This window comes from Carcharodon carcharias, chromosome 20 (assembly GCF_017639515.1).
Source record: "Carcharodon carcharias isolate sCarCar2 chromosome 20, sCarCar2.pri, whole genome shotgun sequence".
Classification (NCBI taxonomy): domain Eukaryota; kingdom Metazoa; phylum Chordata; class Chondrichthyes; order Lamniformes; family Lamnidae; genus Carcharodon; species Carcharodon carcharias.
In genome coordinates this window covers 41,254,765-41,270,160 of record NC_054486.1, presented here as the reverse complement: position 1 = coordinate 41,270,160, position 15,396 = coordinate 41,254,765, and the positions used below count along the sequence as shown (strand labels likewise).

Genomic DNA, 15,396 nt, shown 5'->3' with positions numbered 1-15,396 from the left:
TAAATTGTAAGAAGTTTAAGACCCAGCGCAAGTCCCTGCGGGACTCTTCGCGTCATATCCTGCCAATCAGAAAAAGACTCATTACGTCTACTCCGTTTTTTGCCAGCTAGCCAATCTTCTTTCCATGCTAATATGTTACCCTCTATCCCATGAGCTTTTATTTTCCACAATAACCTTTGGTGTGGCACCTTATCAAATACCTTCTGGAAATTCAAGTACAGTAAATCTACAGGCTCCCCTTTAGCCACAGCGCATGTTACTCCTTCAAAGAACTCCAATGAATTAGTTAAACATGATTTCCTTTTCACAAAACCATGCTAACTCTTCCCAATTACCTTGAGTTTCTCTAAGTGCCCAGTTATGACTTCCTTAATGATCGATTCCAACACCTTCCCCATGACAGACATCAAGTTAACTGGCCTGTAGTTTGCTGTTATGTGCCTCCCTCCTTTTTTGAACAGTGGGGTTATATTTGCTACTTTCTAGTCTGATTGAAACTAGCGAATTTTGGAAAATTAACATCGACGCATCTACTACCACATTTGGTCTTTTAAGACCCTGGGATGAAGTCCATTAGGACCCGGAGACTTGTCAGCCTGCAATTCTATCAGTTTGCTCTGCAAGGCTACTCTAGTGATTGTAATTTCACCTAGTTCCTCTCTCCTTCTACCTCCTGATTTACAGCTATTATTGGAATGTTTTTGCATCTTATATAGACAGAAGCAAAATATTTGTTCACTTCATCTGCCATTTCCTATTATCCACTATTAACTCCCCATTGTCACTCTCTGGAGGACCAACACTCACTTTACTTGCTCTTTTCCTTTTTAAATACCTTTAGAAATTTTTGCTATCTGTTTTTACATTTCTATCTAGCTTTCTCTCATGCTCTAATTTCTCTCTTCTGATTAACCTTTTAAACATTCTCTACCATTCTTTATATTCTGACCAATCATCTGACCTGCCACTCATCTTTGCGCAGTGATATGCTTTTCCCTCAAGTGTGATGCTTTCTTTAACTTCAGTTAACCACAGATGGTGGGTCCTTCTTTTAGGATTTTTCTTTATAGTAAGAATATATTTATTCTGAGTATTCGGAAATATCCCCTTAAATGTTTGCTGGTGTTTCTCTGTTGATCTATCCTCTAGCCTAATATCCTAGTTCACTTCAGCTAGCTCAACTTTCATGCCCACATTTAAGTTTAAAATACTAGTCTTAGACCCACTCTTCTTCCCTTTGAAACTGGTTGTAAAATTCAATCATATGGAGGTTGCTGCTGCCTCAGGCTGATTTTACTGAGGTCATTAATTAATCCTGTCACATTACACAATACCAAGTCTAATATAACCTGCTCTCTGTTTGGTTCCAGAATGTGCTGCTCTAAAAATCTATCTTGACAGCAATCTTTGATCGCCTCACCCAGGCTACTACTGCCAATTTGATTTTTCTAACTTATATGTAGATTAAAATCACCCATTATTATTGCCACCCCTTTATCACAAACACCCAATATTATATACTTTGTCCTAAATTGTGGTTACTGTTAGGGAGCATGTAGGCCACTCCCTCTAGAGACTTCTTTCCCCAATATTCCTCATCTCCACCCAAACTGATTCTACATGATCTCCTGATGTCCTGATCCATGGTGATCTCTAACTGTTGCACAAATGCCATCCTTGCTCAACAGTGCTACCCCTCCACTTTTACCCAGCTTCCTATTCTTCTTCAATGTCTCATACCCCTCAATATTTAGGACCCAACCCTTGTCATCCTGCAGCCATGTCTCCGTAATGGCTAACAGATCATAGTTATTGACTTCAATATGCACTATCAATTCGTTTACTTTGTTATGAATGCTACATGCATTCAGGTACAGAGACTTTCATTTTGTCTTTTTGTTATCTTTGTAACATCTAGTCCTGACTATTGGTGCATTCTTAGGTTTTAAGTTTCTGTCCCTTCCTGCTATTCTATGGCCCTCATTTTCCATATTACTATTATGGTCTCCTGCCTTAAATTTACCTCTTGATTTGCCACATCTACCCAAGCTTGATCCGTTGGGTACCTTGGTTTAGTTTAAAACCCTTTCTACTTCCCTAGTTATGCGATTCGCAAGAATACTCATCCCAGCATAGTTCAGGTGCAGACTGTCCCATCGCACAGCCCCCACTTTCCCCAGAGCTGGTGTCAGTGTCCCACAAACCGGAACCCACTTCTCCCATAATAGTCTTTAAGCCACACATTCATCTCTCTAACCTTATTTGCCCTATGCTAATTTGCACGTGGCTCAGGTAATAATCCAGAATTATTACTTTTGAGGTTCTGCTTCTTAACTTGGTACCTATCTTCTCATACTGATTATGCAGAACCTCCTTCCTTGTCCTGCCTACGTCGTTGGTACCTACATGGACCACGACAACCGGATCCCCCCCTACTGCAATTTACTCTCCAGCCCCAAGCAGATGTCCTGAACCCTGCCACCGGCAGGCAATACATGCCTTCTGGACTTTCGCTCTTTGCTGTAGAAAACAGTGTCATTCCCCTCACTATACTGTCCCCTACTACCACTATATTCTTCTTTGCTCCCCTGCTTGAACGGCTTCCTGTACCAAGGTGCCATTGCCAATCTGGTCATCTACCTTGCAGACCTCACTTTCATCCAAACAGGTTGTGAGCACCTCAAGTCTGTCTGACAATTGCAAAGTCTGAGGCTCCTCCACTACTGTCTGCTTGTTCCCATTACCTGCCTCACTCACAGTCGCATCCTCCTGTCACTCACTGCTGACCAAAACAGATGACCTAAGAGGCATGGCTGTCTTCTGGAACAAAGTGATAAGGTATTTCTGTCCCTTCCTTGTGTTGCACAGGGTCTGCAGTTCGGCTTCCAGATCAAGAATCCTGATCCAGAATTCATCTAGCAGCTTACACTTTCTGCAGATGTGTTTGTCCTGGGTTGCCTTGGCGTACAAAAGCTCCCACATTCCACAACTGCAACATAACACTTGTCCTGTTATTGTTACTTAGGTTATATAGTTAATTTAGCTACTCATTTAATTAACTTAGAATAATTCCTATTACGCCACACCCATTTCCCCATTCACCGCATTCCCACGCAAACCTAATTCACTACTCACTCAGTCTCCGCCTCACTGCGGCGTAGTCACCTGTCCCCTCACTTGCCCCTTACTGATAAATAACGACATAGGCATTACAGGATATGTATTTCACACAACTGAGCTGTCCTGCCACGGCTTCCATTTATTTTCCTTATGTTAACTTTATTTTACTTTGCTTTATTTATACTACCTTATTTTACCTGGCCATGAGTTAACTTTACTTCCCTATTATTTGTGTTCCTTAATTAAATCCTACTTCTTTTAAAAAGAATGCAAATTTCTCATTTTCATCCACTTACAGACCCTCCCTAATACCAGTTTCTCACTAACCAATGACTTTATGTTTCTCCTGTGATGTCACTCTTGAATTTTATCAAACTCAGCCCTCATGTGCAGCTTTTCAAACCTATTCCTTGAGGCTGTTGGAGATAAGGTGACAATCATAACTGATTAATGATTACAATGGTATTTACAGATGTTCCTGGAGATGGTCGTTACCCAAACGGCAGACTTCTGCAGACCCTCCTTAGCTAGTTTCATGACAGTCTTGATGGCACAGATTCCCCAGAGACTCCGTTATCCGACCCCTTTAATAAATGCCATTAAACTGGTCAGATTGGTCAGCTCTGGCAAAACTAAAGCAGCAGCAGTAAAATTATCCAATTCAAAAATCCCTACTCAAAACCCATCTTTGGCTTTCTGTCATGCACAGCTACTAGTAAATATGTCTTCTCTGCTTTCTCCTGTGCTGCATCTCATCTTTGTGTCTGCCAGTCACAGTCTTAATCTCCTTCCTGTTGGTACTGCTTCCAGGTCAATGGTCACATGGACCAATATTTCTTAGTATCCAAGAAAATTACAATTGATCCCAATTCTTAAGAGTCCTTGCCAACATTCTTAAAAACAAGCATTTTAAAGAAATTACAGGTTTTCATAGTGTACTGCTTCTAGGTCAAACTTCATAACAACATGGGATTTTGCCATAAATAAATTGTATTAAGACAAATTGTCAACACTGAACAAGTTAATGACAAAGTATAGTTTGCAACACTAAGAATTGTATCAGTAGAAATTATTGTAAAAATATATTTAACTTATAAATTATAGTGTCATTGTTAACTTTCACACAAAAGTCACATCTTATACAACGCTTTAACAAAATTCTGCTGCAAAAGCATGTCCACTTACCAAATTGTTAGCTGCTAATCCCAGAGCCAAATTCACTGAAATTAAAGTAAATTTAGAGATCAGTACAATACACCATATCAGAACTTAAAATTAGACAAAAGTAGATGACACACCAGCTATCACCCCTCCCTCAACCCAAAAACTTGGAAGAGATATTCCACAGAGCGATTCATCGAGTGCCTCTGATCTCCCACTTTATACCAGTTGCCAAGCAGTATGGTCTTTGAGGAAAAATGCAAAAAAAAAGAAAAATAGTACAAGGCTGTAATCCAATTTACTGCCGTAAATACATTACAGCAGATATATAATTTATATAAATAATTTATATATAGACATATATATTTGAAAAGAGAGACATGCTGCAGAAAAGTGGGTGATACGGACAAATGAGAAGTTGTGAGTTTGGTTCAGGTGGGAATTCGAGGCGGGGGGGGGTGGAAAGAGGTGATCCTTTCCCTGCTTTTTTTCAGCCTTCAGTGGTTCTCAAGTTTCCTTCCTCATCTCCAAGCTCAGTGTGTGCAACTTTGTATTACTTTATCTGTCTAAATTATTAAACATTTGACTAATTAAGTAAATTAGATTGGACAGAAATGACAGGGCTGGTGGTGTGCCTTGACTGCAGCATGTGGGAATCTGGAATGCTCTGCAATCCCGGACAACCACACATGCACAAAGTGTTTGCAGCTTAGGCAACTTCGGCACCAAGTTGCTGAGCTGGAATCCAAGTTGTGCATTGCAGGGCATAAGGGAGGGGGCGAGTGACCTGTACATTTTGTTCCAGGAGGCAGTCACACCCCTTAGGTTAGGCAGAACTTTAGAACTGACCAATGGGTCAGGGGCAGGAGGGTGTGACTGTGAGTCAGGCAGGTAAGAGATCCAGCATGTAGTGATGGAGGAACTTCAGCCCCTGACTTTGTCCAACAGATATGAGGTGCTTGCTATTTGTATGGATGAGGAGAAGGACTGCAAGGTGGTTGAGTGGGCTGACCATGGCACCATGTTGAAGGATGCCATTCAAGTGGGTGCGGGGCACAAAGAGGAATGTGGCAGAGATAGGCGACAGCATAGTCAAGGGGATAGATACTGTTCTCTGCAATCGAAAGCGAGAATCCAGAAGGCTGTGTTGCCTGTCTGATACCAGGGTTCGGGATGGCTGCACAGGGCTAGAAAGGAACTTGCAGTGGGAGGGGTCCATCCAAGTACTAATGACATAGATGAGGCTAGCAAGAGGTTCTGCAAAGGGAGTATGAGGAGCTAGGCATTAAATTAAGAAACAGAACCTCAAAAAGTAATAATCTCTGGATTATTACCTGAGTCACGTGCAAATTGGCATAGTGTGAACAAGGTTAGAGACACAAGTGTGTGGCTCAAAGGCTGGTGTTGGAGAAGAGGGTTCCAGTTCATGGGGGGACTGGCACCAGTGCTTGGAAAAGCGAGGGCTGGATTATTGGGATGGTCTACACCTGAAGCGTGCTGGGACCAGTGTTCTTGCAAAGAAGTCGAGAGGACTTTAAACTAAATAGTGGGGACCAAAGCACCAAATTTGGGAAGCGATAAACAGACCATGGTGGGGAGTGACAGAGTACAAACCTAAGAGTAAATCAGCAGACAAGATTACAAAAATAATAAAAAGGACAAAACTAAAGGCTTTGTATCTGAATGCATTTGTATCTGGCATTCAAAACAACAGATAAACTGATAGTTCAAATAGAAATAAATAAGTGCTATCTGATAGCCTTTACAGTGACATGGCTGCAGAATGACAGATTGCAGACAGAATATTGAAGGGTCTATGACATTTAGGAAGGACATGAAGGTAGGAAAAGGTGGAGGGATGGTAATAGCACAATAGAGAGGGATGACCCAAGTTCAGGAAACCAGGATGTAGAAGCAGTTTGGGTAAAGATGAGAAACAATAAAGGCAAGAAGCTACTTGTGGAAGTTGTGTACAGGCCCCCTAATTGTAGCTACACAGGAGGACAGAATATATAACAGGAGATAATGAGAGCTTGCCAGAAAGGTGCAGCAATATTCATGGGGCATCTTAATCTACATATAGACTGGAAAAATCAGATGGGCAAAGGTAGCGTGGATGAGGACTTCATAAAATGTTTTCAGGATAGTTTCTTAAAGCAGCACGTTCTGGAACCAACCAGACAGCAGACTATAGTAGACCAGGTATTGTGCAACGAGATAGGGTTAACTAATGACCTCATAGTAAAGGTGCCTCTAAGTAGCAGCAATCATAATATGATTGGATATTACATTCAGTTTGAGAGAATGAGTGAGTCCAAGACTAGTATTTTCAACTTGAATAAGGGCAGTTGAGGGCATGAAAGCAGAGCTAAAGTGCACTGGCAAATTAGATTAAGGGTTAGGTCAACAGAGATACAGTGGCATCTCAGAAAGCACAAAATAGATACATTCCAACCAGAAAGAAAAATTCCAAGAGGACCCCCCCACCATCCATGGTTAACTAAAAAGTTGAAGATAGTATCAAAGTTAAAGAAAAAGTATATAATTGCACAAGGATGGGTGGCAGGTCAGAAGTTTGGATAGAATATAAAAAACAGCCGAGACCGCCTGAAAGATTAATAAAGAAGGGAAAAATTAGAGTACGAGAGAAGGCTAGCTAGAAATATAAAGATAGTAAAAATTTCTACAGATATTTAAAGAAGAAAAGAATTAACATAGCAAGCGTTGGTTCTATAGGAAATGAGTCTGAGAAATTAATAATGGAAAATAAGGAGGTGGCAGATGAATTGAACAGGTACTTTGCATTGGTTTTCATAATAGGATCATCTAAGTAACATCCCTAAAATAGCTATAAATCAGGAAACAGGGAGGGAGGAACTCAAGAAAATTACAAACACCAAGGAAGTGGGACTGAGCAAATTGTTGGAGATACGGGCTGATAAGTGCCCGGGTCCTGATAGACGTCATCCTAGGATCTTAAAGGAAGTGTCTAGTGAAATAGTTGATGCAATGGTTTTAATTTTCCAAAATTTCCTAGATTCGGGGAATCACGGAATCACAGAGTGCAGAAGAGGCCCTTCGGCCCATTGAGTCTGCACCGACACGTGAGAAACACCTGACCTAGCTACCTAATTCCATTTACCAGCACTTGGCCCATAGCCTTGAATGTAATGATGTGCCAAGGGCTCACCAAGGTACTTTTAAAAGGATGTGAGGCAACCCTCCCAGGCAGCACATTCCAGACCGTCACCACCCTCTGGGTGTTCCATTAGATCGGAAAATAGCAAATGTAACTCCTTTATTCAAAAAGGAAGGGTGGCGGGGCAGAAAGTAGGAAATTACAGGCCAGTTGGCTCAACATCGCTCATAGTAAAAACGTTAGAAGCTGTTATTAAAGACGTTACAATAGGGCACTTAGATAAATTCAAGGGAATCAGGCGGAGTCACAGGTTTTGTGAACGGGAAATCATGTTTAAACAATTTATTGGGAATTCTTTGAAGTAAAACATGCTGTGGATAAAGGGGAATGACGGATGTATTGTACTTAGATTTCCAGAAGGCATTTGATAAAGTACCATATCAAAGGTTATTGCAGAAAATAAAAGCCCATGGTGTAGGAGGTAACACATTGGCATGGATGGAAGATTGGCCAGCTAACAGGAAACAGTAGGCATAAATGGGCAATTTTCTGGTTGGCAAGATATAATGGGTGGTGTGCCACAGGGACCAGTGCTAGGGCCACAACTTTTTACAATTTTATGGAAATGGCTTGCATGAAGGGACTGAAGATATGGTTGCTAAATTTGCTGATGAGACAAAGATAGGTAGGAAAGAAAAATGTGAAGAGGACAAGGAGACTACAAAGGGATACAGATAGGTTAAGTGAATGGGCAAAGATCTGACAAATGGAGTATAAAGTGGGAAAATGTGAAATCATCCATTTTGACATTGTGCTCCCTAGAAGTGACAAAAATTCAAACAGAGGGACCTGTTCTCTACATACAAAAGGAATATGTTCTAGCCTTGCATCTTTTTTGAAATGCCTAGGAGCTTGGGGAGCCGACAATCACCTATTGCTTTCTCCATGGCAACACCTCAGCCAGAGTCAACTTGCCAACCAATTAGCTCTCTTTTGTACACTTTTTGTAGTATTAATTGTTGTGATCGTTTGTAATTTGGCATTCTTGCATATGTTTTGATGATTTCAGGATGAAAAACTTCGGCAATACATCTCTCTTTTCAACAATATTCAAGAATACCACTGTCCTGTATAAAATTTTGGAATTCTTCAACACCAGTTTGCAAATGAAACCATATACATTCACTAGGTAACCTGCAGTAGTTGATTTTCCAACACCTCCTTTTCCTGAGGCTACAACAATAACCTGCTTCACTCCTGGAATCACTTTTTGCTTTGGAAGTCCCCGAGTCAACAAGTGTTTTTGTCTGTCCTGTACCGATTCAATACTGGACCCTGAAGACTTAAAAAAAAATTGTCACAATATAAGAATGCATTTCCTACTTAAAACACATCAACTTTTAAAAAAAAATTCATTTGGGATGTGAGCTTTACTGGCAAGGCCAGCATTTATCGCTGATTCCCAAGTGCCCTTGAGAAGTTGGTGGCGAGTCACCTTCTTGAACTGCTGGAGTCCATGTGGTGTAGGTATAACCACAGAGCGAGTTTCAGTATTTTGACCCAGTGAAGGAACAGCGATATAGTTCCAAGTCAGGATGGTATGTGATTTGGAGAGGAATTTGCAGGGGGTGGTGGTATCCCCATGCATCTGCTGCCCTTGTCCTTCTAGGTATTAGAGGTTGTGTGTCTGGAGAATACTGTTGAAGGGGCTTTAGCTTGTTGCCACAGTGCATTTTGTCGATAGTATGTACTGCTGCACCATGTGTCACTAGTGGAGGCAGTGAATGTTTAAGGTGGTAGATTGGGTCCTTGGCAAGCAAGCTGCTTTGTCCTGGATGGTGTCGAGCTTTGAGTGTTGTTGGAACTACTTCATCCAGGCAAATGAAGAATATTCCATCACACTCCTGACTTGATGGTAGACAGGCTTTGGGGAATTAAGAAGAAAGTTACTTGTCACAGAATTCCCAGCCTCTGACCAGATCTTGTAGCCACAATATTCATAGGGCTGATCCAGCTAAGTTTCTGATCAATGGTAACCCCCAGGGTGTTGATAGTGGGGGATGCAGCAATGGTAATGCCATTGAATGTCAAGGTGGGGGGATGGCTGGATTCTCTCTTGTTGGAGGTGGTCATTGGCTGGTACTTGTGTGGTGCAAATGTTACTTGCCACTTATTAGCCCAAGCCTGAATGCTGTCCATGGGCACAGATTACTACAGTACCTGGGAGCTGTGAATGGTATTGAACACTGCACAATCAGGGAACACTCCCACTTCTGACTTTTTTTTTCCAAAGCAACATTTACTGCAATAATTTCATAAACATTGTACAAGTTTGAGCAAAACGCACAGTATGCTTCCAGGTGATAGTCATTCTTCTGTAACCCATTTCACATGATTCTGGCACAAGTCCATGCACCTCAGTCCTTGACTGGAAGATTTGTCTTTTACTGCCTTTTTACCTCCTTATATCTTTTAGAAGAAAGTGGCCGTGATAGCTATACTCAGCCAAAATTCCCGATAAGCAATGGCATAGGGTTTCATTAAGGACCTCCATTTTGCAATAGCGCAACCAGCCATATTGGAAGGAAGGTCATTGATAAAACAGCTAAAGATGATTAGGCCTAGGACAACACTCTAAGGAACTCCAGGTGCAATGTCCTTTGGCTGAGAAGATTGGCCTCCAACAACCACAATCTTCTTCCTTTCTGGCAAGTATAACTCCAGCTTGTACAGAGCTTTCCCCTCACCATCCCGATTCCACTGATTTCTGTTTTATTAGGTTTCCTTGATACCACACTCACTCAAATACTGCCTTGATGTCAAGGGCAATCACGCTCACCTCACTTATGGAATTCAGATCTTTTGTCCATGCCCTGGTCCTGAACTCGCATCTTTCCCCAATTTCTCTCCTAACTCCATTTAAGCCCTCACTGAACTCATCTTGACCATGAGATCCAGTTCCTGTTCACATGATCAGATTCCTACTAAATGGATCATCCAACTTCCCTTCCTGGCCCCCTTGTTAGCCAATGTTGTAAATGGTTCTCACTCCTCAGGTGTTGTCCCTCTCTCTTCTAAATTTGCTGTCATCACTCCTTAAAAAAAAAAACTCTTGACCCAACCATCCTTGCTGTCAGTCTCCGACCTCCTTTGCCTTTCCAAATTCCTCGAACGTATTATTGACTCTCAAATCCATTCCCATCTTTCCCAGCTCACAACCTTGGTATCACCTTGATCCCAAGGTGAGCTTCTAACCTCATTCGTGCCATCAGTAAGATCACCTATTCCCACCTCTGTATCATCACCAGATTTCACCCATCTTAGCTCATCTGTTCCTGAAACCATCACTCATTCCTCCATTACCTCAGGACCCAACAATTCCAATGCACTCCTGGCTGAAATCTCATATTTTACCCTCCATTAACAGATGGTCATCCCATGTTTTAACTTGCAGCAACTCCCATTCCCCTATCACCCTTCTGCTTGCTGAGCTACATTGGCTCCTAGCCAAGCAACATCTTACCTTTAAAATTCTCATCCTTGTTTTCAAAACCCTCTGCGGGCTTGCTCTGCACAAGTTCTATAAAATTTCCTTCAGCCCCAAAATCCCTTGCGATATCTATGCTCCTCTAATTTGGCCTCTTGTACATTCCCAATTATAATTACTTCACTATTGATGGTAGTGTCTTCAGTTGCCAATGCCCCAAGCTCTCAAACTCCCTTTCTACATCTGTTTGTCACTCTACCTTGCTTGAGTGTTTTTATATTTTTAACCCTACCTTGCTTTCCTCCTTTAAGACAGTCCTTAAAACCTCCCTCATCTGACCTAACAGCTCCTTATGTGGCTTAGTGTCATACATTTTATAATGCTCCTGTGTAATGCCTTGGAACGTTTGATTACATGAAAGGCTGTAAATGAGGTCTGGAGCAGAGTGGTCCTGACGGAACCCAAACTGTGAGCAGCTTGAGTAAGACGAGCTGTTGCGTAAGTGTCAACTGATCGCACTGTTAATGACAGCTTCCATCACTTTGCTGATAAACGAGACTAGACAATGTTACGATACCCATAGAGACTGATAGCTTTTGCAAATACATCAGACTAAACAAAAAACTTGGGATTAAACAAAACAAAATCAACATCGACTAAACATTACTTAGTAGACAGCTAATACTCTAAACAATTAACAGGTGTTCCTTTTTAATTTCTCAACACAACCAATAATCCCACACCATGTTTATACATCACACTGCACTCTGCAGAATTGTCAACTTTACAGGAACCAGTCCAAAACTACTCCTAGCTTCTAACGGGCTAACTTTTCCACACTTTGCCGAGTCATAATGCCCAGTGTCTGTCAAAAGTAGTTTCCTTCAGTCTCCCGAGAATCCCCGAACTAACTTCAGCGGCAATGCCTACTCCAGATGCATTCTTGTACCTCTTGGCTTCATCCCGAAAGTGAACATTCCGGTGTCTTCTCTGAAAACTGGGCTGTCAGTTCTTTCTGAGTGGCATTACATTCATTTTGTCTCACTTTGTAATGTTACTGAGGTCAGACTTGAGAGATCCTTGCTGCATGTATGTGAAGGCCCTTCATCAGGTTTTCCCTTTTGTTGCAATGCTCAAGTACTTAGTCTCAAGTTTTCTTCTGATTTAACAGAGTTTCATCGAGTTTGTTCTGCCATTCTGCTGCTCAAAGTATTATTTATTCCATCATGTTGCTGAAGGGTAATGAATGGTTTTTGAATCTGATCCTGAAGGACAATTAGTTGCTCTTTCAACTGTTTAATTTCTTGTTCAGCTCTTGTCTTCTCTCTCTGCGTATTGGTGTATAACTTTTTCAATGCTGGTAGCTCCAATGCAGCTTTCTCTGAAGTAGCATTCGATGTCTTTTCCAACTCATCGTGTTTTTCCATGTATTGGTTCATCTCTCAAGGCAATGAGCTCTGCAAGTGCCTTTGTCTACTGCTGTGCCCGGCTGTACTTCAGGTAGAGAGTTCTTCCAACCCATTTTCTGATTGTATCTCTGCTTTTTCTTGTTGTCCCTGACGCAGGGCATTTTCCTTGTTATTCACTATCAGCTGCTGGTACAGTTCTGGAAACTTGTCCACTTCTTTGAAAAATAAATCATTTGGGACTTCTGGCTCAAGCTTCCCAAAAAGATGTATTACTGGGCCTTCTATGCTTCTCTGGCACCCTCATGTGGTTTGTTCAGGTGTTGTCTTTTGCCTTTTCGTTGTTTTTCTTGGGTTTTTTTTAATGCCTCTTCAGCTCCAAACTCTCCTCAGCTTGAAGGTTAAAATATTCAAACAGTTCCTTGAGGCTGGTTGGTTGCGGATTCAGCAATGCCTTGCATGAGGACAACATGAGCACAATTACTAAACCAGGAATAAAAGGCAATAATCTGGTCTTCCTAGACTAATGTACTCAAACAAACTGAAAAAATGCTTCTCAAGGATGCCAAATGTCCTGTTGAGTTTGGCCCTGGGGTTAGTCCAAACCGATCTGGTAAGTGGCATTTTTGATCCAAGGTGAAGATTTTTAAAGTGTGAGTACAGCTTTAAGAGCCTACAGGCTTCCAAGATGGCGTTGCCATTCACTGCAGAACAATAACCTTCCTTCCATAAGGTCAGAAGTGGGGATGTTCGCTGACGATTGCACAATGGTCAGCACCATTCACGATTCCTCAGAAACTTAAGCAGTCCACGCGCAAATGCAGCAAGACCTGGGCAATATCCAGGCGTGGGCAGACAAGTAGCAAGTAACATTTGCACTACACAAGTGCCAGGCAATGACTATCTGCAACGAGAGAATCTAACCATCGCCCCTTGACATTCAATGGCATTACCATCACTGAATCCCCCACTATCAACATCCTGGGGGTTACCATTGACCAGAAAGTGAACTGGGCTAGCCGTATAAATACTGTGGCTACAAGAGCAGGTCAGAGGCTAGAAATTCTGCAGTGAGTAACTCACCTCCTGACTCCCCAACATATGTCCACCATCTACAAGGCACAAGTCAGGAACGTGATGGAATACTCTCCACTTGCCTGGATGAGTGCAACTCCAACAACTCAAGAAACTTGACACCATCCAGGACAAAGCAGCCCACTTAATTGGCACCACATCCACAAACTTTCACTCCCTCCACAATCACAGTGGTAGCAGTGTGTACCATCTACAAGATGCGCTGCAGGAACTCTCAAAAGCTCTTCAGACAGCACCTTCCAAACCTGCATCCGCTACCATCTAGAAGATCAAGGGCAGATGCATGGGAACACCACCATCTGCTAGTTCCCCTCCAAGCCACACACCATCCTGACTTGGAACCATATCGCCGTTGCTTCACCATCGCTGGGTCAAAATCCTGGAACTCCTTCCCTAACAGCACTGTGGGTGTACTTACACCACATGGACTGTAGCAGTTCAAGAAAGCGACTCACCACCACATCAAGAGCAATTAGGGATGGGTAATAAATGCTGGCCTAGTAAGTGACACCCACATCCCATGAGCAAATAAATAAAATGATTTCCTACGCCTGTCGCTTTTGGTGGGCTTCGCAAATTGGTGGTGTGCTTCAGAAAGAAGAAATTTCAACATTAGCTGCATGGGGTCAGCTGGCTTGATTTAATCAGCAAGGCATTGTTGTAAGTAACTAGGCGTTTAGATGATCCTCAGGCTTGCTGTTTAAGGATTAGGATGGTCACGAGGTTCCAGAGAGCCTGGGTAAGTTATTTATTCATTTGTTTTTTTTCCCTGTTCAACTCTGAGGCCATGCGTTGAGGCTGAGAATCAGAATTAGCGACGGGTTTCATTCAAACTGCACATCAGACCTAATTAGTAAAAAGAACTTCTCAGGATTAGCTGCAGCCTCGAAAGTAAAACAATGTAGCTCACCCTTGCAGGCAATAAACTCTGCTTGCTGAAGCTGGACTTCCAAGGGAGATTCAATGGAGTCTTCTGCTGCAGTGAAACCCCTGCTCTTAGCTTTTAGGCTTTTCTCTCAGGAGTTTTTTCTGGTGAATTCTCTCAGCATCTGTAGCTTCAGTTGGGAGCTTCTTACAGTTCAAAATCATTTCTTTAAATCATTTTCTTTTCCTTCATTTTTCAGCATTTCTGTGAGGGATTTTTGATTCGGAGTTGGCACCATGTTGGGATGGTGCTGATTGTAGATCCTGTCTATTAAAGAAGTCTTTGTAGTCTTCTGTATGTTAAAAACAGGTCTTTATCAACTACTCGTAATTATATACAATTATACAGTAAAGGGTACAGATATAGAGCTATCTTCATCCTAGGTCTTAACACCTCTCTGGCCAGATTGGCAGTAATAGCTGAGTGAAGAATTCATAGAAAGCTTTTGAGATAGTTCCATACAGCAGCACTTTCTGTAATTAACCAGACAGCAGATTATATTAGACTTGGTATTGTGTAATGTGACAGGATTAATTAATGACCTCAGAATAAAGGTACCTCTAGGTAGCAGCGACCACAATATGATTGAATTTTACATCCAGTTTCAAAGGGAGAAGAGTGGGTCTAAGAGTAGTACTTCAAACTTAAATAGGGGCATAAAAGTGGAGCTAGTTGAAGTGAACTGGGATACTAGGTTAGAGGATTGATCAATAGAGAGGCAGTGGCAGACATTTAAGGGGATGGTTCAGAATAAGAATAAGTATGTTCCTCTATAAAGAAAAGTTCTAAGGGGAGGGCCCACCATCCATGGTTAACCAAAGGAGTTAAAGAAAGCATCAAATTTAAGAAAAAAGCATATCACTGCACAAAGATGAGTAACAAGTCAGATGATTGGTCGGAATATAAAGAACGAAGAGAATGACTAAAAGATTAATCAGCAGAAAGAAATTAAGAGTATAGAGGAAGCTAGCTAAAAACGTAAAATCGGATAGCAAGGGTATTTAAAAATGAAAAGAGTAAGTGAGTGACATTGGGAAGTTAATAGTGGATGAGAAGGAAATGG

At 41.8% G+C, this 15,396-nt stretch overlaps 1 protein-coding gene across 4 annotated transcripts in view; it reads right to left on the bottom strand.

Annotated features, from left to right (window-relative positions):
* Positions 1–15,396, bottom strand: part of nubpl (nucleotide binding protein-like) — a 70,822-nt gene that overhangs the window by 49,728 nt on the left and 5,698 nt on the right. For 2 of the 4 annotated variants that reach the window (XM_041213827.1, XM_041213828.1), the window contains exons 2-4: positions 14,319–14,625; positions 8,615–8,762; positions 4,306–4,340 (exon numbers count right to left, since the gene is read on the bottom strand). Coding sequence is in view for 2 of the 4 variants with exons in the window: in XM_041213825.1 (XP_041069759.1) it covers positions 4,306–4,340; positions 8,615–8,762 (183 nt within the window). In the remaining 2 variants the exon portion in view is untranslated. The remainder of the gene's footprint in view (positions 1–4,305; positions 4,341–8,614; positions 8,763–14,318; positions 14,626–15,396) is intronic. The other 2 variants (XM_041213825.1, XM_041213826.1) reach the window with 2 other exon arrangements.